This window comes from Anguilla rostrata, chromosome 7 (assembly GCF_018555375.3).
Source record: "Anguilla rostrata isolate EN2019 chromosome 7, ASM1855537v3, whole genome shotgun sequence".
Lineage (NCBI taxonomy): Eukaryota > Metazoa > Chordata > Actinopteri > Anguilliformes > Anguillidae > Anguilla > Anguilla rostrata.
In genome coordinates, this window is record NC_057939.1 from 9,660,368 (window position 1) to 9,682,769 (window position 22,402).

At 43.0% G+C, this 22,402-nt stretch overlaps 2 protein-coding genes across 2 annotated transcripts; both read left to right on the forward strand.

Moving 5' to 3' along the window:
- The first annotated feature begins 10,194 nt into the window (after positions 1-10,194).
- def6c (DEF6 guanine nucleotide exchange factor c) lies at positions 10,195-18,214 on the forward strand. The gene is made up of 12 exons (XM_064342686.1): positions 10,195-10,433; positions 12,367-12,510; positions 12,742-12,924; positions 13,239-13,466; positions 13,869-14,015; positions 14,451-14,559; positions 14,827-15,005; positions 15,191-15,298; positions 15,458-15,624; positions 15,883-16,081; positions 16,979-17,069; positions 17,294-18,214. The coding sequence occupies exons 1-12, from the start codon at positions 10,338-10,340 to the stop codon at positions 17,500-17,502; spliced, it is 1,860 nt and encodes a 619-aa protein (XP_064198756.1). The 5' UTR covers positions 10,195-10,337; the 3' UTR covers positions 17,503-18,214.
- Positions 18,215-19,138: 924 nt separating this feature from the next.
- On the forward strand, positions 19,139-21,888 carry mcat (malonyl CoA:ACP acyltransferase (mitochondrial)). The gene is made up of 4 exons (XM_064342695.1): positions 19,139-19,782; positions 20,003-20,090; positions 20,188-20,405; positions 20,742-21,888. The coding sequence occupies exons 1-4, from the start codon at positions 19,333-19,335 to the stop codon at positions 21,150-21,152; spliced, it is 1,167 nt and encodes a 388-aa protein (XP_064198765.1). The 5' UTR covers positions 19,139-19,332; the 3' UTR covers positions 21,153-21,888.
- The last annotated feature ends 514 nt before the right edge of the window (positions 21,889-22,402 follow it).

A 22,402-nucleotide genomic window follows, 5' to 3' on the forward strand; every position in this document is an offset into this window, starting at 1 on the left:
TTGTCTGGGAAGAGCTGAAAATAGTTTATATTATATTCTAAGACCTTATTGACCTTGTCTATTTTGATTGAGTTCATAAATCAGTATTCGTATTGGCTGATAACCATTAGTTAATTTAGATAATGACAAGGACACCATGTTTCCATTTGCAATTGTCTTCACGCTAGTAAAGCAGACTGAAATAAAAGTGGGCATGTGATATATTTCGACACATTCCACCTCAGTTTTAATAGTAAACTAGGTATTAATAATAATGCATTTATTTATTAGTAATTTAAATGAATTTTAATTACTATTAAATAAAAATGTATCATTACAAATGTATTATTAGTGTTAGATCTATTTAGATGGATGATTTCTGCAGAACCATGCCATTATATCCTGTAATGCTGAAAAGATTGAGTGTGAGGGGTGAAATGTTGAACTGTGGAGAAATAAATATTCCAAGTAAAATAAATTATGCCATGCATTTTCATGTCCACACCAAGCCAAATACTTCTCATCTCTCTTTTTAGACACAATTGTACTTTCCAGGGATCTATGCTACATCACATCCACGTAAAGTATTGCTGTTTTCTTAATGAATAACCCCTTTGGGCTGCAATAGATGAAAGTAACTAACATGGGGAAAGAACATGTGAAAGACTTGAAGGCCATTTTTACAGCCTGGACTTCAAACCTCAGCAATAAATATTTATTACCACTACCATTATAAGATAATGCTCTGACTGACACAATAATGTGACGTTTTTGTACACTATGCGAAGATTGTGTACAAGGAAAAAAGCATGATATCTCCATAAGAGCAATAAAATATAGAAACAGAACTCGGAGATCAGCCACATATTAATGTCATCACAACCCTGTATAAATTTACTAATTTAGAAGTTTAATAACATCTCATAATTTTTGCCATTTCTTAAGCTTAGAGTCAAAAGGTTCATGCCTAGTTCTGTTTCGCCCATATGGTGAAGGATTACCATGCTGAGACTCACCTGCATTTTGATCCACTGCGCAGGTGCTGCTGGGGCATTGACTGTTGGCTGTCCGTCAGGGTGCCCAGGGAGTTTTGCGTTTACCTACATGAAGCAGTGCGGGTTTAGAGCGAAGCAAGGGCTACCCCATGCTAAAGAACAAGATTATATAAGTCAGACCATTATGAAGAGACACAGGAGAATGTCAAGGCAGTGGGAACAAGTGTCCTAGTGGTCTGTTTCTGGAATGCTACGGGGTAGCTAGAGGGTGTAATATGTATCTCTGGGGTGCCCGATGTTTCCTCAGCCTTAGATAAACATCCTGAATCTTTGTAACACATTTGTGGATGGAAACTGTGCATGCTGTACAGAATGGTGGGCTCAAGATAAATCCACAAGAAAAACGACACAAACACAAATTATGTTTTGTTTTGTCACATGCTGTACAGACCTGTCCCACTTGCATATAGTTAGATGTTCAGCCCTTGTTTTTTTAGTTATCACTTTAAATAATATGTATTTTAATATACGTATATGGCATTCCTTGTCACTTTTCCAGTGACTGGGGTTAAACAAATACACCAAGAGTTATTGATAATACAATAGTATTATAGTTTTATAGTAATTGTACCAGTATTTCAGGCAGCCTATAAATATTTGATTTCCTTTTGTAAAAATGGCAACATGCACATAATCTTTAGTCACAGCACACAGCAATAGCACAAACACATTTTCCTAAATTCTGCCCCATCTCAATTTGTTGATGGATTAAAAAAATTTTAATCAAAAGACCATTTCTGCTACATCTGTAAAATGTTACTATATTTAGCTACTATATTTACTCACACAACTCACACACACAGTGGTCTCTGGATTAACAACTTCCTGTTCCACAATTCATACCTCCTGGTGCGTAAGTCCAGGGATTCCACATTACATCAGAAGAGTTATGTCAGCACCAAAGACTACTGGGGGTTGATCCCGTGGGTTAATTCAGGCCTCTAAAGTAAATGTAGATTGATTAGACCCTGAACCATGGCGTTGAATTGAAGAAAAAGAAAACACAGAACCACTTAATTTCAGGCTTGTTGTGAGCCACATTAGAACAAGGAATTCATAACAGGTAATTGAAACAGGTATGGAAAAATTGGCAACTTTTTGTCAACTATCAGTATAATAACTAATATGGGTTCACTTGACATATTGCAATAAAAGCCAATAACAGGTTACACTGAACTAATTAACAGTGTGTTTCGGGCCGTGACATAAGGGAGCAATTCTATATAGCAAGGTGCTGTACTCAGATCTGTGAGTTCCCCATTGTTTGAAAGAGCCCCTCCACCATCAGCACAGCCCTGGTCTCCTTCCGAATGAAGATTGAGGATTCATCAGAAAATCGGGGAAAAACTGCCTGATTCTTGTAGGAATGGGATTCTCCAATTCTACATTCCTTAAGCAGAGTTTTCCCATCCCTGAACCCCCAATTTAATGAAAAGGATGAAGTCAAGAACAGAGAGGAAAAGGAGGTCCTTTGTCAAAGAAGAACAAGCCATCCAGGGTTCTGATTACATCATCTGCAACACCCCCTACAGTCTTTCATAAGCTTCATGAGTAAGGGTGCAACCTGAATTCAAGGAGAGTCTGCAACAAGACCTGCAAGTGAATGAGACTGACCCTCATGCACTTACTTCGTGCTTTACCAATAATGGGGGCAACATAGCTCAGGATGTTAGAGTGCTTGTCTGGCAGTCCGACGGTTGCCGGTTCGATCCCCCGCCCTGGGCATGTCGAAGTGTCCCTGTGCAAGACACCTGACCCCTAATTGCTCTGGTGAATGCGAGGCATCAATTGTAAAGCGCTATATAAATGCAGTCCATTTACCATTTAAGGGGCAGAACTCTCCAACAGCTTGTTCTCTAATACAACAAAAAACAGGTTAGCATCCTTTCATATTTTTTCGCATTTCTGAAATGCACTATTAATATTTTCATGTTAAAAGAAGTTTAGTATGTAATTGTATTACCAATCCCACATGTGATCATGAAGCCACATATGAAGAGAATCAGTTTATATCTCATTGAGCCAAATTAGTGTTCCAAAAATGTGTTTGTTGAGAACTAGGAATATTATTAGAGAAGTAGGGAATCTTAAACTAAATTTGGTAATGTGCTGTATTGGATAGTGTAAACCAGAGAGGGTTTGCTAGTACTCTGCAGTCCACCTTTTGTACTGTGGTCATGAAGGCTTCCAGTGTTTTACTGAGTCAATATAAGACTGAGATAAGATGAATATCAAATGAAATGCGACATGCTCAAGGTAAATGGCATGTCTGTTACAACTCTTGGCCAAAGACCTGTAAGTTTGAAGAATGATAACAGTGACCACATTGCACAACAATAAGTTTCCGTGCTAAATTAGCATCAGCCATGATACTTGTGGAAAACCAAAGCTTTCTGTTTATAGTACCATCACAGCCAGCGATACAGACATTCACCCCAGTCCTGGTGACCTTTATTGACCTGGCGAAGAGATGAGATGTAAATGAGATTTAGTGACTATATGCATTTTTTGGAAAACAGAGATTATGTAAAATATATTTTGATGCGTTTAAGAAGAGGGGTGCCACCTGCAGCATGGGGGATTTCACAGTCACCACATCCAGAAAGGAGATGGCAGAAAAGTCTGGAATGAGGGTCCAGGCTGTGGGTGTGGATCTTCGTCTCAAAAACCCTTATTATCCACAGTTAACAAGCCCAAGAGCACTGCACTGCCTCCGTCTGAGTGGAGGTCAACACAAAATGAAAATGTCCGTAGAGCCAGTGGAGGAGAGGAAGGATGGAAATCATGCATCTTGTGGTGGAAATTACCTAAATTTCCCCCGGTCGATGAGAAGAGTCCAGCAGACTTACACACAATATTCAGTTCTAACGTTTATTTGGCCAAATAGGAGAATTCACACAGAGCAACAATGGCTCTGAATGAAGGCTCAGCCTCAGCAGTGCTGTTTTTAATGAGACTGGGCTTCCAGGGCCTTCACAGGCGACAGGCTGTGGCCATTGTGGCCAGGACAGGCTGCCATCAGCTTTCGTGGTTTTTATGAGTGTGTGGATCTTCTCTGCTTCCTGAACACGGCATCAGACCCCGCCTGTGAGAGACAGAAGTCGCCACAGTATCAGCTACTTCCTTTAGTCAGTGATTCAGACATTCAGACATGATCAACTTACCGCTTTTTTCAAGTGGTAAATGTTGGCAAAATAGATGGATGCATTTCACTCAAAAATCTTGATTCCAGGAAATCGGGTACCTGAGAAAGCAATTTACCCTCAATGTGTACCGGATGATGAATTTCTTAACGATATAAACAGATCTCGCCCATCAACACCTCAGCATATTTATCCTCACGCTTGCGCATACTGCTTGTTTTCAAGGTAATCATTTATGGTTTTCCTTGAATTCACTGCTTTAATAATGCGGTTTTACTCCTTTACATATTAAGTGCAGGTGTTATTGGTGAAATGAGCTATTGTTCTAGATGTGGCAACATCTTAGTTTCCTGTAAATATCAATTCCATGAATATTGCGCAGGGCAGGGCATACAGGGCTGAGAAGGAAGAGAAGAAGATTATTTCTATGTAGTGACTACACTCTTCAACCATATTGTTCTAAAAAACCCCAATACACACATGTCCATACAAAAATACACAGTTTCCTCCATCAACAATTAACACACCAGATCAAGACACATCTGTCACATTAGGGAAAATTTCTCATTACACAATCGGTCTAAATAATGAATAAAAACACCAGTAAAATCAGGAAAGGAAAAATAAATGTTCTGAGTAATAGTATTTTCGTATTACGTTGCATTACATTGACTGGTATTTGGTAACATTAGACTACAATGTAAGCACAGGGTGAGGTTGATAAGGACCTCCATTCAAATCAGCACCACGGCGGCCAAGACCACACCTGCCACCTGCAGCAACAGTGGACAGTTAATAATTACAATTTAGCACATAAATGAGATGGAACATCTGGGGCTGAAGGATGTCTTGTATAAAAGAGTTTGTGACCTACAACTGTAAGGGAGAGTACTGTGTTTGGGGTAGAGGTGGAGGCAAAAAAAATGGAATTAGATTGAAACGGGGAGCATCTAGGACCCTACGACCAGCACGTCCTGGATCTGAGGCCATTTCATAATGGCACAATGTTCACACGTTCACATTCAAATTCAAATTACAAATGACTAATCACCACTGATGTGACCTAACTTCACATATTCCCTACATTTACATGGTAAAAGCAAACCCTGACCAGAGAGACAAATGGAAGTCCTGAAAAACACAATAAACCTTACAAACTGAACTTTAAAAAAATTAAGGGATTATTCATTTAGAAACTAAAAGTTCTATATACAAAAAGACCCTGCCCTGAAACATGGAATGGACTTTGAACCATTGAGATCGATATGAGTTGAATGTACAGGAAACGCAAGATTGTCTTTAAGATATTCCACTTCTTGCATGGTTCTCACTGAAGGAGAATGGGCACAGGAGTCTTGTGTTGAAAACTGCTGTTGACCTCTTTATGCTCATAACAAAAACAATGGTCAACAGACTTACCACCAGGTCAGCCAAGTTGGTTTTGTCAAGTCTCATCAATGTTTACGCAGAAGATAAAAATGTCTGAGTGTCTTAGCAAAGAAAAACATCTTGGTGAGGAAATTTATGTAAATATCCATGAATGTCGAGAGAAGGAACAGAAGATGGTAACATACAGATACAGTCTTTCAGTGCTGTTTGAACTCTGGTCATAATTTGGCGGCGATATCGATAGACTACCTTTGTGATAATATCATGATTCAGAGAACTGATTGAGATAAGGGCTTGGATTGATTAATCATTCTATCAATCATTCACTCATCCAAAAGGAATAATGCAGAGCCAAGGCCAGAGAAGTACTGGGAAATTATACACAGATGGGAAGATGGTTCGATGGGTTTCTCTCTCATTCCACTGGAGTAAACTGAAGGGGGAACGTCTGGAAAACATCAGTGTAACAAGGGTTTAGTCAGAGGAATCCATACAGCATACAGAAGATGGGCGTTTCATTTTTTTTCCCAACCAATTTTTTTGATTCTACCCATTTTTTATAAGATTTTTTTTTGTTTTGCTTTTTTTTCTGTTGGAGTTTAAATATGCTTGTTAGTCCATTAAAGTCAGTTGTGCCTGAAACAGACCAAAAAGCACAGTCTAGAAGCTATCCACCACAATCCTCTGTGCCTTCCTGGTCGGTCCTGTTCTCACTGGTGTCATTTAAAAGAAGTAGTTATCAGGAAACTGTTATCAGGGGCATGAGTCAAAACCACAGAGCCAACCGTTACGGTGGCTCAGAAAGTAAGATGGTGATCTGTTGTTGTGTGGTTAAGAAAAGGTTGGGACTAATTAGGATCGTTGTCCTCCAGAAGCCTCTGAATATCACCATACAGTGAATGAGCTTTACTTTTAATAAACCCAGCTCAGACCAAATAAGCCCGATGCACTGTCAAAACAGCCAGCCCGCCACCACTGTTCCACCACCATTCATAGCCAAGCAACCTTCATCTTGTCCCATTTCATACATATAAAATCATATTTAAAGTAAGTAAATGTGGCGATTTCTTCATTCACTGAGTAAATGGAACATCTATATAGTCAAAGGACAAGGCAAAACAAAAATATTTGAAATGATCTCATTTTCACAATAAGGGTTGTACAGAGTTTTTTTATTTTTTTATTTTTTATTTAACCTTTATTTACCCATGGTAGGTTCGCTGAGCACGAATGCTCTTTTGCAGCAATGGCCTGCTTCACACTCATACACATTCACACCTGGGAGCTGCTCAGTACAACCACAATCCTCTATTGTTGGCCACTGAGCAGCTCCACTGGAGGGAGAGCCAATTAAATCAGGGGATGATTAGGTGGCAAGTTTTTGCGAAAGCCAGATCTGGGATTTTAGCCAGGACACCGGGGAACCCCCTACTCTTTGCGAATAGTGTCATGGGATCTTTAATGACCACAGTGAGTCAGGACCTTGGTTTAACGTCTCATCTGAAAGACGGCATCTCCTACAGCACAGTGTCCTCGTCACTGCACTGGGGCATTGAGGTTTATTTGACCAGAGGGAAGATTGCTCCCTGCTGGCCCACCAACACCACTTCCAGCAGCAACTCAGTGCGTGGTGGTATGGCAAAGAGTGTACAGTATGTAGGCTATACATTTTTCATGCTTTTGTATTTAAAGGCTCTACTGGGAATTTGTTGTTTACCACCTCTTTCTAACTTGTTGATTAAATTCTCACCATTTGATAAAGACTGATCATAATCTCAACCTGAGTAAGCAGAACAAATGCACCGCTCCACAGGATAGGTGCCAGGGGTTTTCGCAGAAGGAAGCAGGTGAAGTTGGGGAAGAAGGAAGAGTGCAGTCCACACACAGGAGCAACCGACACCAGCAGAGCATAGGACAGACCTAGGAACGAGGGTGAGATCTTGGGACAATATCATAGCTGTGGGGATTACAGGCTCGCTTCACTGTGCCTCAGCACAACAGAAAGGAGACAATTTTCCTGCTTTTTTTGCCTTAAAATCCCTTTAGCTTGCAGGCACAGGACAATATTGTCTAAACAAACCATTCCAGGTCACCTGAGGACACCTGTCCCTGATTAAAGAGGGAAAGGCAAAGAAGGTTGAAACCCCGTCCAGCAGAATTTTTATTTTTTTGAAGTCTGTGAACCCAGTGTACCTTATAACTTTCATGTTAATGACAGAGATCCTGAACACTGGGCGCTAGTGTTCAAATGATGTAACTATGGTGGCAATGCAGGAGTACAAGCACCACCTGGTGTTTGTTTTCTGCTACTTACGGACAATGGTGCGCTGGAGCCTGTCCCACCGTGCATTGGGCAAGAGGCAGGAATACACCCTAGACAGGCCGCCACTCTATCACAGGGCACACACACCGTTCACTCACACGCTCATACCTATGGGCAATTTAGAGTCTCTCCAATTAGCCTACCTGCATGTTTTAGAACTGTGGGAGGAAACAGGAGTACCGAGAGGAAGCCCATGCGGACATGGGGAGAACATGCAAACACCACACAGAAAGGACCAGGCCGGGATTCGAACCCAAGACCTTCTGGCTGTGAGGCGACATTGCTTGCACCTACTGTGCCGCCCACTATAGAATGTCAATGTGTATGAACGACCAGGACAATGACGGCAGTGTTGATCTCTCTGACTACACACTAATATCACTCTGTTGAAAGCAGCCTGAAGGTAGTTACTTTGTTAGTGCTGCTCAAAGCATGTTTTCTCATTTCCTCCTCATTTCTGTCAATCAAAAGCCCTTGGAGCATTGAAGTGCAACATTTCACTCAACAATGCGAGCCCTGCGTTGTACACCAGGTCAGCGTGAGATTATACTTTTCAGAAATACTGTTTAGCATTAAAAATGATGACACTAGTTTAAAAATGTGCATAGGCTGTTACAATTTAACTGCGTCATACATTTTAGAATCGTACTGCACATCCAGAGTCGTAGACACACTGTCCCACAACAAGAGTGTACAGTACTGATATGAAAAGAACATTTCAGGCAAACGCTGCAAAAATATTTGCCAGAACATTTGCAACCTGCCCAAGGACACACAAGCCTATGAGCATTCATTACTGCAGGGTAAAATGTTCCGTGTTAAATCAGAGTATTTAAGGTTCCTATTGGATCCTGTATGTGTCTGTTTTGGATAACATTTTGGACAATGATCGTTCAAATGTGAGGAAAATGAGCTATGCTACTCCAAACTCTTAAAAAGTTTTTTAAAAATGAAATACTCACCTGAACTCCAGGTTAATATTCTGGGCCAGGGCTGCCAGGTACGTTATCCCGGGCCCTAGAGGAGGGGGGGGCACAATGGTCTGTGAACTTGTGGTAAATATTATTGTCCCAGGCCTAGGAAAACTATATTAATATAATTTTATCCCATAGCCTGGGAATTTCACCCAGCAGCCCGGTTCTGGGCAATACACTTTCCTTAAACAATGAAAGTGTTATGACGGTAACTGTGCCGTAAAAGAACAGTCCTTCCTGGAAGTCACAAGTCAGCACAAATATTTAAGAGGAATGGAAAATGTGTCCTTGTGTTACAAAAAAAACCGCACGTAATGAATGTGTACGTGCCTGTATGTGTGTATGCATGGGTATCTTTGTCTTATACTGTGATAAGAGAATTAAGTATTCAGCATCACACCATTTCAAAGAAAGCTAAAGCAATGAGCAGGAAACTCCCGGTCTCTTTCATTAACAGGAAATTTCCCTACTGTCTCAACAGGGTTGCCGCTGTATTTTGACTCCCCACAAATCCTGTCCTAGTTACAGTTGGTTCGCCGAAACCCAAGAACTCTGTGGGGGTATAGTATAGAAATATTTTGGGTGATGTTAAAATACAGTAGTGGGCGCTACTGAATTATATACCTCTTTCACTGTCTATAAGATGGGCATTTGCGTGAAGGAAAATAATTAGTCTATGACTGGTCCACATCCTTTGCGACTTCTCTCAGGACAGTTGGAACAGCTGACCTCTTGTGGCCTACTAGTAGATTCTTGGAAGGAGTGATGGGATTCACATAATTTTCTTTGTGGGTTGAATCGCCATTTGCTGACTTTCTCATCTCCAAGCAAAAACAAGAATGGATGCTGTTAAGAATGGCCTTATCAGATCTACACATTGTTGTTCTTCTTTATCAGTAACACTGAGTTTGTGGATATCCACACTGTTATGAACAGTGGACACTGAGCTGACTGTTCCGTTTTCATCCGTATTCTAGTGTCCCTTTCCAGGTCACTGGATATTTACAAGCACAGATTTAACTGGAGATAATCATTAGAATCACTTCATACTGTCTGTTTAAGTAAGAGTATTATGTGAAAGCAAGATGTGAACGGCAAAAAACTAAGAAGAGACCAAGAACAAACAAGTTAATATATAAACAACATAAATAACAAGGAGACACATTCAGAATAAAAATACAGTTTTGAGCAAGTACAGTCGAATACGATGTCAAATTCAAATCGCACACTTGCTCCCTTCACTAGTCACTAGTGCGTTTGCGCGTCAGCTGAAGCCTGCTTCCAAGGATTGTCTGCATGTCTCAATGCCTGAATTAGTCTGCAAGTATGTACGTGCCCAACCGGCGTATTTTGCTACACAGTCTTCAAGCAAGTTCGCTTTCTCCACCCCCAGCACGACCTGCTGTTGTAGATCTCTGCGTGCTTCTGGGTGCGACTTGCGTTTGGAATGTAGCGCGTCACAGAGAACACCGCGATGGACCTCAAATCCGAACTTCTAAAATCAATCTGGTACGCTTTCACATCGCTGGATGTAGAACAGAGCGGGAAAGTGTCCAAATCCCAACTAAAGGTTAGAGTCTCCCTCTCTCTCGTTCATGGCTGATGTTTTGTTTTTTAATATTCAGGAAATAGGTGTGTAGGCAACCATAGTTTACCGCTTCAGTCACAGCTAGCTTTAGCGATAAGACAGGTAAGTCAGATTTTTTCTTCTTGATAAATTTGCTCTTGGAAGACAATGAATGGCTAAAGCAGAAATATGGTCGTACTATGGTCGTAAACTTGTTTTTTATTTGGCATTTGCATTGGTATCACCCAGTAGGATAATAATCAAATTTAAGTGGAATCTGATATATCTATTAATACACAATTACATATTTTACATTCGTTATCAGTTTAATAGGACAGATTATCTTCATATCTCTCAGCAGCAATACAACTTTTATCTCTATTATGATGTAATGAATAATATGGAAAAGCTTGAGTCTGTCATGTTTAGATGTAGAAAGAAATAAGGAGGGTTGGTTGCATCAGCTGACTCATATTCCTGCTACTGGAATGTGGCTCAACACACAGAAGCACATTTAATGCACGAACACATGCACGTGCACTCACATATGCACACACAGAGACACATGCACACGCACGTAATTGTGAGACACATTCAGCTGCATTGTTGGTGTGAAATCAGTCCAGTTCACACAGATTGGGTATGTGGACAGGGCCCTCAGTTTTATTCCAAAACATAAGTCTGTCGGCGTGTAAGTTGATAAATAAATAAAAATTCTTCCATGGAGAGCAGCAAGTACACTACCACAGAATGAAGCTTCAAAACGACTATCACAAGATCCTGATCTTTTCTCCTGCAATGATACTTTTGAAGCTTCGTTCTGTGGTAATTGCACCCCTGTGTACATGCAAAGGTGAAGAGTAGCCATTTCGGGGGATGAGGATGTCCATTTTCAGCTGAAGCTGAAGAGAGTTCCCTCTCTCTGCTTTTCTTCCTCCCAGCCTCTCATAGTCGTTCAAGTTCAGGCACATCGCTTTCAGACTCCTCAGTTATATACCCCAAAGATAACAAGTAGCTGTCAAGACTTGCCCATCATGAAGAGTAGGACTGCGTCTCAGATGGACACAGTCCTGCGTGGTGCACTTTGTGATCACACAGTATGCCTACAGTATTGTGTTGTGTGTGCCATGGTGTGTGCAAATTCAGGCCCTGGAAAGATTACTGCCAACTGACAAGTGGAACAGTAATAATAGTACGCATTTGAAATGCAAGATGTGCATCATTTGTGAAGCAAAGGTTGTCATTGGAAAAAAAAGAAAACTGAGAAAGGCTTTCTTACCAGAACTTACTTTTGTGTATTACATAGATTTTATATAGATAGATTAGGTGCTTACTGTACTGTTAAATGGTTAGATTAAATGCATGCTCTTCCTGTGTAAACATTTTGACCCACTGCATAAAGATATGCATGCATATCTTTGCGAGGAGGAGAGCAGCACATGCTTTTTGTAACTTTTGCTTGCTTTCTTGAACACTGAGAAAGACTAAAGTGTGGCATTTTATTCTTATTTATGCTGAATCAGGTGTTTGTTTTATAACCTCATAGCTGATTATTGAAAAATTGAATATCCAGTCTCATCCTTAGCACTGTGCTCCAGAGTACAACAGCAGTGGCTCTTCCAGATTTCAAACAGGGGTATTATGACACAGGAGTCTGTTATTAGTATTGGTGCTTTTTTCACAGGGGGTGTATTTAACTACATGTAATGACAACTTTGAAAGATACATTTTCCAGGATGTGCTTTACTCTGTTTTTAGTTTCAATTTAAAATGAACTCAACCTAAAGTATGTTACCATGACTGCTCACTGTCAGTTTACCTATGAGTTTGTAAGTACAGTGAGTGGACTTTCTACGTGAATGCTTTGATTAGATATGAGCTCATCGCTGACCATGTCTGGTCACTTTGTGATGTAATCCCTCTGCTTCCGGGTCAGGTGCTCTCACACAATCTGTACACCGCCCTCAACATCCCACATGACCCCGTGGCCCTCGAGGAGCACTTCCGCGAAGATGACGAAGATGGACCGTTGTCCAGACAAGGCTACATGCCCTATCTCAATGAGTACATCCTGGCCAAGGTACACAACTGTTTCTGTCCTCTACATTTACCACTGTCCCATTGGTATCAAGGGAAAACCTGCTGTGCGCTGTAAACATAATGTTTCTTAAAAAAAAAACTCTGGACAATGAGTTAATTTAAACGTGTCCAATTTGTTACCCAAGAATATGCATATTATGGAGCTTTCACCAAGATGTGATGATGATGATGGTGATGGTGACGGTGATTATGATGACATCATTTTGGACAGGCTAAAGAGGGGACTTTTAACAAAGAGACATTTGATGAGCTGTGCTGGATGATGACGGCGAAGAAGAACTACAGACCCGGTGTGGCAGGGGGCATGTGCTCCCAACAAGACTGTTTCAAACTCTTCTGCCTGTTCAACCTGCTGTCTGAGGACCACTATCCCCTCGTCATGATCCCGGCAGAGGTAAGAGAGAGGGAGAGAGAGAGAGAGAGAGGGAGAGAGACAGAGAGAGAGAAGAGAGAGAGGGAGGGAGGGAGAGAGAGAGGAGAGAGAGAGAAAGAGAGGGAGAGAGAGAAGAGAGAGCATCACACTTAGAAACTACCAGTGGCTAAATAGTCCAGAGAGAGGGGATGGGGAGAACTCACAGAGAAAGAGAAAGTGTACTGTGTGATTTTGTGTGTCCAGGGGATTGTTGCATTGCACGACGAAACTGTATTTTGCTGTATAATGCTGCTGTGGGATTTTGAGTGATGCTTCCCGTCGCTGCTGCCCTTAAGGTGGAGTACCTCATGAAGAAGATTTCCATGGCGATGAGCCATGATTGGGACCCCAAGCTGCTGGAGGACTTGCTGTGCCAGAATCCCTCTCTCCGCGAGGGCCTGTCCGTGTGGGCGCTCCTGGAGCACTTGAACAACAGGAGGTTGCTCCAGATCCCCAGCACAGAGGCCTTCAGCTTGGCTTTAGATGAGGTCTTCCAGGAGATGTACCACAACGTCCTTAAGCAGGTGAGACCTGCTACGCCGTCTGGAACATCAGCATTATTCTACGCGCAATTATCAGCAGATTACTTTAGGTAGCATTGATATACTGTATGATATTTGTGCAAAATAAGGCTCTAATACATTCAAGCCTTGGAGTCATAGAGGTGTGAATGTGATTTAGATTTTGAATGGGATGTTGCTCAGAGGGAGAATATAAGCATTGCACTGATGTGAGTGGGTCTGTGAGTACGGTGTTGATGTGTGTGGGTCTGTGTTTGTGGTGTTGATGTGAGTGGGTCTGTAAGTGTGGAATTCATGCAGCTGTGACTGTTGGTATGATGTAGTGTGTGGTGGGAGACAATTAATCTTTTGCTGGGATTATCAGATATTAGTGCTCTCATGTGGCATGTTCTCTGTACTCCACAGGGCTACATGTGGAAGAAGGGACACGTCCGCAGGAATTGGACTGAGCGCTGGTTTGTCCTCAAACCCTCCAGCATCTCCTACTATGTCAGTGAGGACCTCAAGGACAAGAGGGGGGAGATTCCGCTGCACAGTGGCTGTCTGGTGGAGGTAGAACAACACTGCAGAGCAGTGATCAGAGCTACAGTGTTTAGGGCAGCAGTGCGGAGCAGTGGTCAAAGCAGCAGTGCAGAGCAGCGGTCAGAGCAGCAGTGTGGAGCAGTGGTCAGAGCAGCAGTGTGGAGCAGTGGACAGAGCAGCAGTGTAGAGCAGTGGACAGAGCAGCAGTTCAGAACAGTGGTCAGAGCAGCAGTGTGGAGCAGTGGTCAGAGCTGCAATCTGCAAGGGTGCCACCAGGGATTTTGGGCCCCATGAAAAGATTTTTCATTGGGCCCCCACCACCCCAGGCCACCCCATCCCTGCACAATTATGGCACAGTCTTTTTAAAGCCCCTGTCAGTCAGGGCCCGTGGAATCATCCTGACTATCCACCTCAATATGATGCCCCTGTGTGTCCATGGTGATTCTGATTTCTCTTATCCCTCAGACCATCGCTGACAAGGACGGAAAGCGATGCCTGTTCTGTGTGAAAACGTTGCACAAGACCTACGAGATGAGCGCCACGGACATCAAGCAGCGCGTAGAGTGGGTCCAAGGTGAAACCTTGTGGGGAATCTCCTCCGATTTCCTTGTCGCTGTTACCATCTTGTCAGATGGGCTGCTCTGCGTAGGGTGTTGTGAGATTTTGTCACGTGGCCAATCCGACATGCCTATCACCCCATCACCGGAGAGGCTGTAAGCCCAGTCAGTCTGTCATGGTGTCAGAAATGACCCAGCTCTTTATTCTTTATTTTACTTTATTTATTTATTGAATCTGAGATCTGCCTGGTTCTCGCCGTGACCGCGCGCCCTGCCCTCCCCAGCTGCCCAGACGGCACTGCGTCTCCTCCGGGAGAGAAAGTCCTCCCTGCACCAGGAGCTGAAGCTGCAGAGGCGGGAGCAGAGGAAGAGCTGCCTTCCCAGACGAGAGGAGGTGCACAACCCACAGGAGCGGCAGGAGGAGAAGGAGCGTCAGGAGCAGGAGATCGAAAACATCATCCAGGTTAGAAAAGAAAAAAAGTGAAGAAAGGGGTATATTGTATAGTTATGTGGAATTAGTAAGATTCAGTTAGTGTGTTTGCGCTTCTGTTTTTGGCAAATCGCCATTATTTGCAAGCATTATAAAGCCGCTGTGAGGTGTGAGGGGTATTGGTCGTCCAGTCTAACATTGGCGGCATTCTGTCTCAGCTTCAAAGGGCGGTGGAGACCCAGCGCAAACAGGCGGAAGAGCAGGAGAAAGAGCGGCAAATGGAGGTGCAGAGAGAGCTTGAGAGACAGCTACAAGAGGCAGAGAAGGTAAGACAGGCTCACATTCACACACACTCACAAGCAGGGAAAAGCAAGGATTTGACATGGCTGAGACTGGTGTTACATGGTATTGTGTCCCCCAGGTGAAAAAAAAACATGGAGGTGTAGACTGCTGTGACTGGTGTTACATTACATTGTGTCCCCCAGGTGAGGGAGAGCATGGAAGTGGAGATGGCTCAGAAGGAGAGAGAAGCAGAGCAGCAGCGGGTGAGGATCCAGGAGCTGGAGATCACTCAGAAGAAGCTTGAGGCAGCACTGAAAAGTGAAATACAGGCCCACATGGAGGAGGAGAATGCACGAATGGAACAGGAGAGGTACACACTCACACACATACACCCGCATGCATATACATACTGCTAGACACACACACACACACACACACCTGCATGCATATACTGCTAGACACATGCGCGTGCACACACACACACATACACATACTGAACATACAGACACACACTCTCTCTCACACAACACTGGACATTTGTATTTTCAAATGGTTTTCGAATGCGTTGGACCCTAAAGTCTCCCTGTTTCCCTTGTATGTGTATATCTGTCTTGTTTCTCCCTGTTAGACTCCAGGAGGAAGAGGAAGAGAAGATGAAGCAGCTGATGCTGCTACAGCAAGAAGCAGAGGCTGAGCTGCTGAGGGCCCAGCAGGAGAAACGGGACGCGGAGGAGCAGGGGATCTCCAGCTCCTCTGCTGTAGACGCAGCCTCCCAGGAGCTGCAGACCCTGAGGGAGACGCGCGAGAGGAGCAACCAGCAACTGGAGGTGCGCAGAACTGAGGGACGGAGGAGACAAGGGGACTAGATGCAGGGTGGAGAGGAGTGGACGGGTGGCAAAGAAGCAAGGGGAAGCAAATGTGACAGTGAGGGAGGAGGAGAGGGAGGGAGGAAAGCAGGGAGATGTAGATGTGCTGAGGTGCATGCAGACCTTTGGAGCTTTGTTTAGGTTTGTTAAGTTGCAATGTGTTAAGGTTTTGTACAGGCATGTATAGCTGTGGAGGTATGTACAAATGAGTACAACTGTGTAAAGTGTATAAAGGTACACTAAATGATCAAAGGTATCTGGACACGCATTTGTCAAGGGCTGTTTGTCATGGTTTTGGCTAGGCCTCTTAGTTCAAGTAAAGGCAAATCTTAATGTTACAGCATACAATCACATTCTAGACAATTCTGTGCTTCCCCAACAGTTTGGTGAACGCCCTTTCCTGTTTCTGCATGACACTGTCCCTGGGCACACAGTGAAGTCCGTATAGAAATGGTTTTGTTGAGAACGGCGTAGAAGAACTTGACAGGCCTGCACAGAGCCCTGACCTCAACTCCATTGAGCCAGGCCCAATCACCCAATCAGTGCTCGACCTCACTAATGCTCTTCTGGCTGAATGGGAACAAATTCCTGCAGCAATGCTCCATCTAGTATAAAGCCTTCCCAGAAGAGTGGAGGATGTTTTAGCAGCAAAGGGTGGACCGTATTAATGCCCATAATTTTGGAAGAGATGTTGGATGTCAGGTGTCCAAATACTTTTGGCCATGTAGTGTATGTGAAACTGTATATAGCTCAGTGCAAATCTGTGGTGAACAAACATTAAAACTGTCTTAGTACATTTATACATTGCTTTGATTAAATACCCAGCTTTAATATATTTGTCTCTTTCTTTCTCTACAGGAAGCTAAGGAGAAACTGCGTAATGCCAGCCATAATGTGAAGCTCTGGAATGTACAACTAAATCGGTTGCTGAAGCCCATCTTACCAGGAGGTGCAGTCCCCACACCCTGTCACATCCAGTTAGATTGCCTTTACCCATACTATACTTGTTGTGGTTATGTTACCTTTGTATCTGTTACTAAATTTAATTTCCTTGCATTTTTCCAAAAGGAGCCTCCTAAGACATTAGTGCAACATCCTCTGTTTGCAAAAAGATGCCCATATAGCCTTACCTCTTGTTTTATTGTTCGTTGGGTTCTGTGCTTATTTCCCCAGAACGTTTGGAGTCTGTGAAGCGCAGTCAAGATGGTCCAGATAAAGCCTTCACCAGCCGAGAGTTCATTACCAAATACAAGCCCAGTGTCATTCCGAAGTCCAACGGCCAATCATCTGAGGAAGAAGGGGACCTTCAGGAGCACCTGGAGGCTGTCAGCCTGTCAGATTCTGACCAAACACTTGTACAGGATGTTAGGCGAGGCCAATAGAACAGGAATTCAGGGATAGATGCTCTCCAGCTTGGAAATTGGGGGGTATTTTCACACTCTAGACACTACAGTGCTAATTGTGGTTGCTTGTTTTGAAGTAATATACCATTTACCAATTCACTAGTTGACTACCAATAAATGGATGGCTCAGTCAGTAGTGACCAATTTAACTGGGTCAATGGGTCTTATATACATAGGGGTCCTAGAATTTCACCATCCTCCATCCACTAGGGAAGTGGAAAGAAACCCTTGATACTCCATTACATTAACCTCCATCAAACTAATTGTTAGCGCTTGTGTAACATTGTGCTGTGATGCCTGTATAATCAGATTGAAAAAATCATTCCTAGGATCATCATCATCATCACTGGATCAACTTTTGCCTTTACCCAAAACTGATTTTTTATTAACTGAAAACTTTGAGAAAAGCTTGAATTACCTTAATTATCTCTGGCCACGCTGTGGATAAGCATCTATATATAATCGGAAAATGTATTTAAGCTTATTTGTATAAATGTGATTGATCTGAATGAATTTATGAAATTAAGAATTAAGGGACATCTCTTTACTGTTAACACTGAGCAGTATTACATCTCTATTAATTATAACTGGATTGTGGTGTGTTCCTTTTCTCCATGTGCTAAATCAGGCCTATGCTAAATGCACAGTATAACCAAATAAACATTGCATGTGCAAATACATGCTAAACATGTGTATAGATATACTTTGTCACTGTCTGAATCAGTGCTTCACATTGACGATTCTGCCCCTGTATAATGCCCGGAGTTCCGGTAATAACAGGTGTCCATAAATATTACCAGGGACAGTATGTTGATACCTCTTTCGCTTTGTCTAATCACTGTTGGTATGATCGTGCAATTGATTTGTGCATCACATAGAATTGTACTAACCGCTACCAGCTGTTAAAAATGTCCCATATCTACACACTTAACAGGAATAGTACTGCTTAGCAGCTGTTATCATAGCTGTTCAGTGGGAAGGGGAAGCAGGGGAGAGCACATATCTTGTTTTGAATAATAAGGATTGTTTGCCTTCTTCGTATTAGCTGATAAAGCTGCTCTCGTGGGAGTCTCGGACCTCCACATTGGCTGTTGGGAACACAATGAAAGCCAGATAAAGCCATTGCCAACAACACTCCCTCATGAAAATGATTTGTAAACTGAAACCAGCATGTGAATAGCTTGTATCTTAAAATGAGACTCCACTTACCTGTTGTTTCCTATGCACTCATTTGCACACATTGCCGTTTCTACTGTGCTTTACTGCACTGGCAAACATATTCTCATAGGATGAAAGCCAGCTCAGAGGATGAAAATACTCAAGAGGTAATTTCAGTACAATTTTATAGTTTTATTTCACTGTTCCTTACATTTTTTGTTTGCTTGTTTACCCCACTTTGTTGTGATATGTTCTTCATAATTACCATATTGTCACTATAGATTCAAATAAAAGTGAAAGTAGAAGTAGTTTGACTTATTTGTGTCTGAGGCATCCAGACGAACAATTTTGATACGTTTTTTGCCGAATCATTCATAGGAACTTAATAGGGGCCCACGGGCTGACTCTTGTTGACTGTATATGCTGTATCTTTAAATAGCGCGTGCACTTGTAGTCACGTCCCTAAAGTACGTACGCGTTCACAAAATCAAAATGGCCGCGTCCTTCAGTGTTCTCGTGGATTCTGTTTTGGGTTGACTTCTGACAAAAATGCAAAGAAATCACAACTGTGTCTGAAAGCAATTGGATTGCATTTGAAGTATTACCTATTGTTACGTTTTTTTCTACATCGTGAAACGTTTTGTCGGAGGCATGAGAGGGTGTAACGTTTTGGTTACAAGTTCCAGGACATCTGTAATATCAGAACTTTGGCCATTCGCTTTTTGTCGCAGAACTTTGTCAACCACGGTGCGGTGTTCGTCACAGAATGAACCCCCACCTCCGACGGTTCCTTCCGTAAAGCTGCTGTTGGACAGTGATGATGCGGAGCCGATTCCTCGGGAGAGGAGGAAGCCGAACGATTGCTCCGTGTTGCTTTTTCCCGGACAGGGTAGCCAGTTTGTGGGGATGGGGCGAGGACTGCTTAAGTATGGAAATGTCAAAGAAATGTTCAGCGTTGCACAGAAAATACTTGGATATGACTTGCTGGCGCTGTGCTTAAATGGACCCAAGGAGGATCTTATGAAAACGGTTCACTGCCAACCAGCGGTATTCGTCACGTCACTGGCTGCCGTAGAACGATTGAGCCATGAAGCACCAGCCGTAAGCCTGTCACCCAGTAACAGTCAAACACGAGCTTGCGTTTGCAGTGTAGTCTAGCGGGCTAGCTGTACTGCTTATTGGACAATAGCTTGATGTTCCTTATTATAAAGGCCATGACTGGCTCGTTACCTAAATATTTGACTGCGAATTAATGTTAACTTATGATACCTAACAGAATATGTATGTTATACTCGTGATGACATGTCATTCCATTCTGCAGGCTATAGAAAATTGCGTGGCAGCAGCAGGTTTCAGCGTCGGAGAGTTTGCGGCCTTGGTATTCTCAGGAGCAATGGATTTTACAGAAGGTAAAACGATACTGTCCGGTAATTAAACATGAGCACAGTTGTGTGCTGATGAGTGGTTGATGGTGTTCTTCCGCTCGTTCTTCTGCTCTTCCCTCAGCCTTGTACGCAGTGAAGGTGCGAGCAGAGGCCATGCAGGAGGCGTCAGAGCGGGTCCCGAGCGGTATGTTGTCCGTGATCGGCCGCCCTGAAGCCAAGTACAGCTATGCCTGTCTGCAAGCCAGAGAGCACTGCCAATCCCTCGGGCTGCAGGACCCTGTCTGCTCCGTCGCCAACTACTTGTTCCCAGATGGCAGGGTTATTGCTGGACATCAGCAGGTAGGAGAAATTGGATGGCAATGATTGTTTTTTTATAAAATCATCAGGTTTTGTAGGTATATAGAAGTCTGGCAGCTGCCACAACTGTCACAGGCTTCAATAAATGTTGCTTCCTTTTGATCCCAGTTCAGCTTAAACACATAGCAAATTTGTCTGTTTTGACCACAAGCGTTGAAATGACCGAGTTCAGTTGTGGGAAAATGTGTATAAGCGCCATGCACTATGAACAATCTTCAGCACCTTTAGTACTGCTCTCTCCCTTGCTTTTGGTTAGAACAGAAAATTAAGTTGGGGAATGAGTCTGCCATTACAGTAAAGTTTTTCTCTCATCCACAGGCTCTGGATTTCCTGCAGAAGAACTCCAGAAAATTGAACTTCCTGCGTGTGCGGCCGCTGCCAGTGAGCGGGGCCTTCCACACCAGCCTGATGGAGCCTGCCGTGGAGCCCCTGAGGGAGGTCCTGAGGAAGCTGGACATCAGCCAGCCCAGTATCTCTGTCTACTCCAACGTGGACGCCAAGCGCTACATGCACGGGTCCCACGTGCGGAGGCAGCTGGTGAAGCAGCTGACGTCCCCGGTGAAGTGGGAGCAGACTCTGCACGCGATGTACGAGAGGAGGCAGGGGGAGGACTTCCCACACACGTACGAGGTGGGCCCAGGGAAGCAGCTGGGCTCCACCCTGCAGAAGTGCAACATGAAGGCCTACAAGAATTACACACACGTTGACGTTATATCACCTGAGAACTGACACACAAACACACACACACACACATTCACTCACTCACTTGTACACCACAGACTGTTGCATTTTGACTTTCTCTTTTAGGTCAGAAAAAATCATGTGTGGTTGTGATTTTTTAACACTGTGAAAACCTGCTTCTGTTGGTTTCTGTTGGTTTTGTGAAACGGCACTGGTAAACATTGAATTCAGGAAGTAATTATATATAATACAGGCAGGTCCGGAACTATTGGCCAACCTTGATAAAGAAGCACAAATAAGACCACCAAGTAAAACAAATACCACCATTCTTGCGACATACTGTAATTTTCCCACATGTGGAAAATATTGTACACTAGTAATGATTCAGTTGAATAAACCAAGGATCTTGAACTGTTCTTTAAATGCAGAAGATTTCAAGATTCTTGATATCCTGAGGTTTTTGGGCTGCTGGACTCCTCACTTCAATTCAGACCACAGGTTTTTGATAGGGTTTAAGTCTGGCAGCAAAACTGCCCCAAAGCATCAATGATCTACAGCCACATTTGAAGGTGTAAGGGGTTGTTCTCACAAGCCACAGACATTGTAACCACACTTTCTTTCAGTGGAACCCCTGCAACCAAGAATTTTGAAAAAACCTGCAGCCTCTTACAGTTACGCTGCTGCTTCTTGGCAGTTGGATTTTTAAAAGCTTTTGCCACTTGGTTACTTGATGTAGCAATACACATCCACAACATTAGCCAATAAATAAAATCTTGTAACATGACATTTTTCTCATGCACGTGTATTGTTCACTGCAGACCTACCGAACATATCATCAGTTGCATCTGGAAGTTCCAAAGGGGGCTGAGCCTATTAATTTAAGAAAAACATGACATGGCAACAGACTTGAAAATTCAGACTGCAAAATTTCAAAATGAGCATGGTCAGAAACTCCCAAGGAGAACCCGGTGTCATTATGCAGTTCCAGTATTATCTAATGCAGGGCTGCTCAAGCCTGTTCCTGGAGATCCACCATCCTGTAGGTTTTCATTTCAACCCTAATTTAGCACACCTGATTCTGCCAATTAAAATCTCAACAAGATCTCTAGCTGTTGAACGAGATGTGCTTTGTTGGGATTGGAGTTAAAACCTACAGGACAGTAGATCTCCAGGAACAGGCTAGGCAGCGCTGGTTTTGTGTAATTCAGCGTGCAGAGCCCACCATTTCAATCACATTCCATGTATCCTACATGAAGATGTTCCAATTCTAAGTAAAAACGGACAAGCACTTAACAGCT

Coding starts and splice junctions, on each gene's coding strand:
- def6c (XM_064342686.1), top strand. CDS start 10,338: ATGGACCTCAAATCCGAACTTCTAAAATCAATCTGGTACGCTTTCACA. Junction 12,511..12,741: donor ATGAGTACATCCTGGCCAAG/GTACACAACTGT, acceptor CATTTTGGACAG/GCTAAAGAGGGGACTTTTAA. Junction 15,299..15,457: donor AGCTACAAGAGGCAGAGAAG/GTAAGACAGGCT, acceptor TGTGTCCCCCAG/GTGAGGGAGAGCATGGAAGT.
- mcat (XM_064342695.1), top strand. CDS start 19,333: ATGAGAGGGTGTAACGTTTTGGTTACAAGTTCCAGGACATCTGTAATA. Junction 19,783..20,002: donor TGAGCCATGAAGCACCAGCC/GTAAGCCTGTCA, acceptor TCCATTCTGCAG/GCTATAGAAAATTGCGTGGC. Junction 20,091..20,187: donor AGCAATGGATTTTACAGAAG/GTAAAACGATAC, acceptor CTCTTCCCTCAG/CCTTGTACGCAGTGAAGGTG.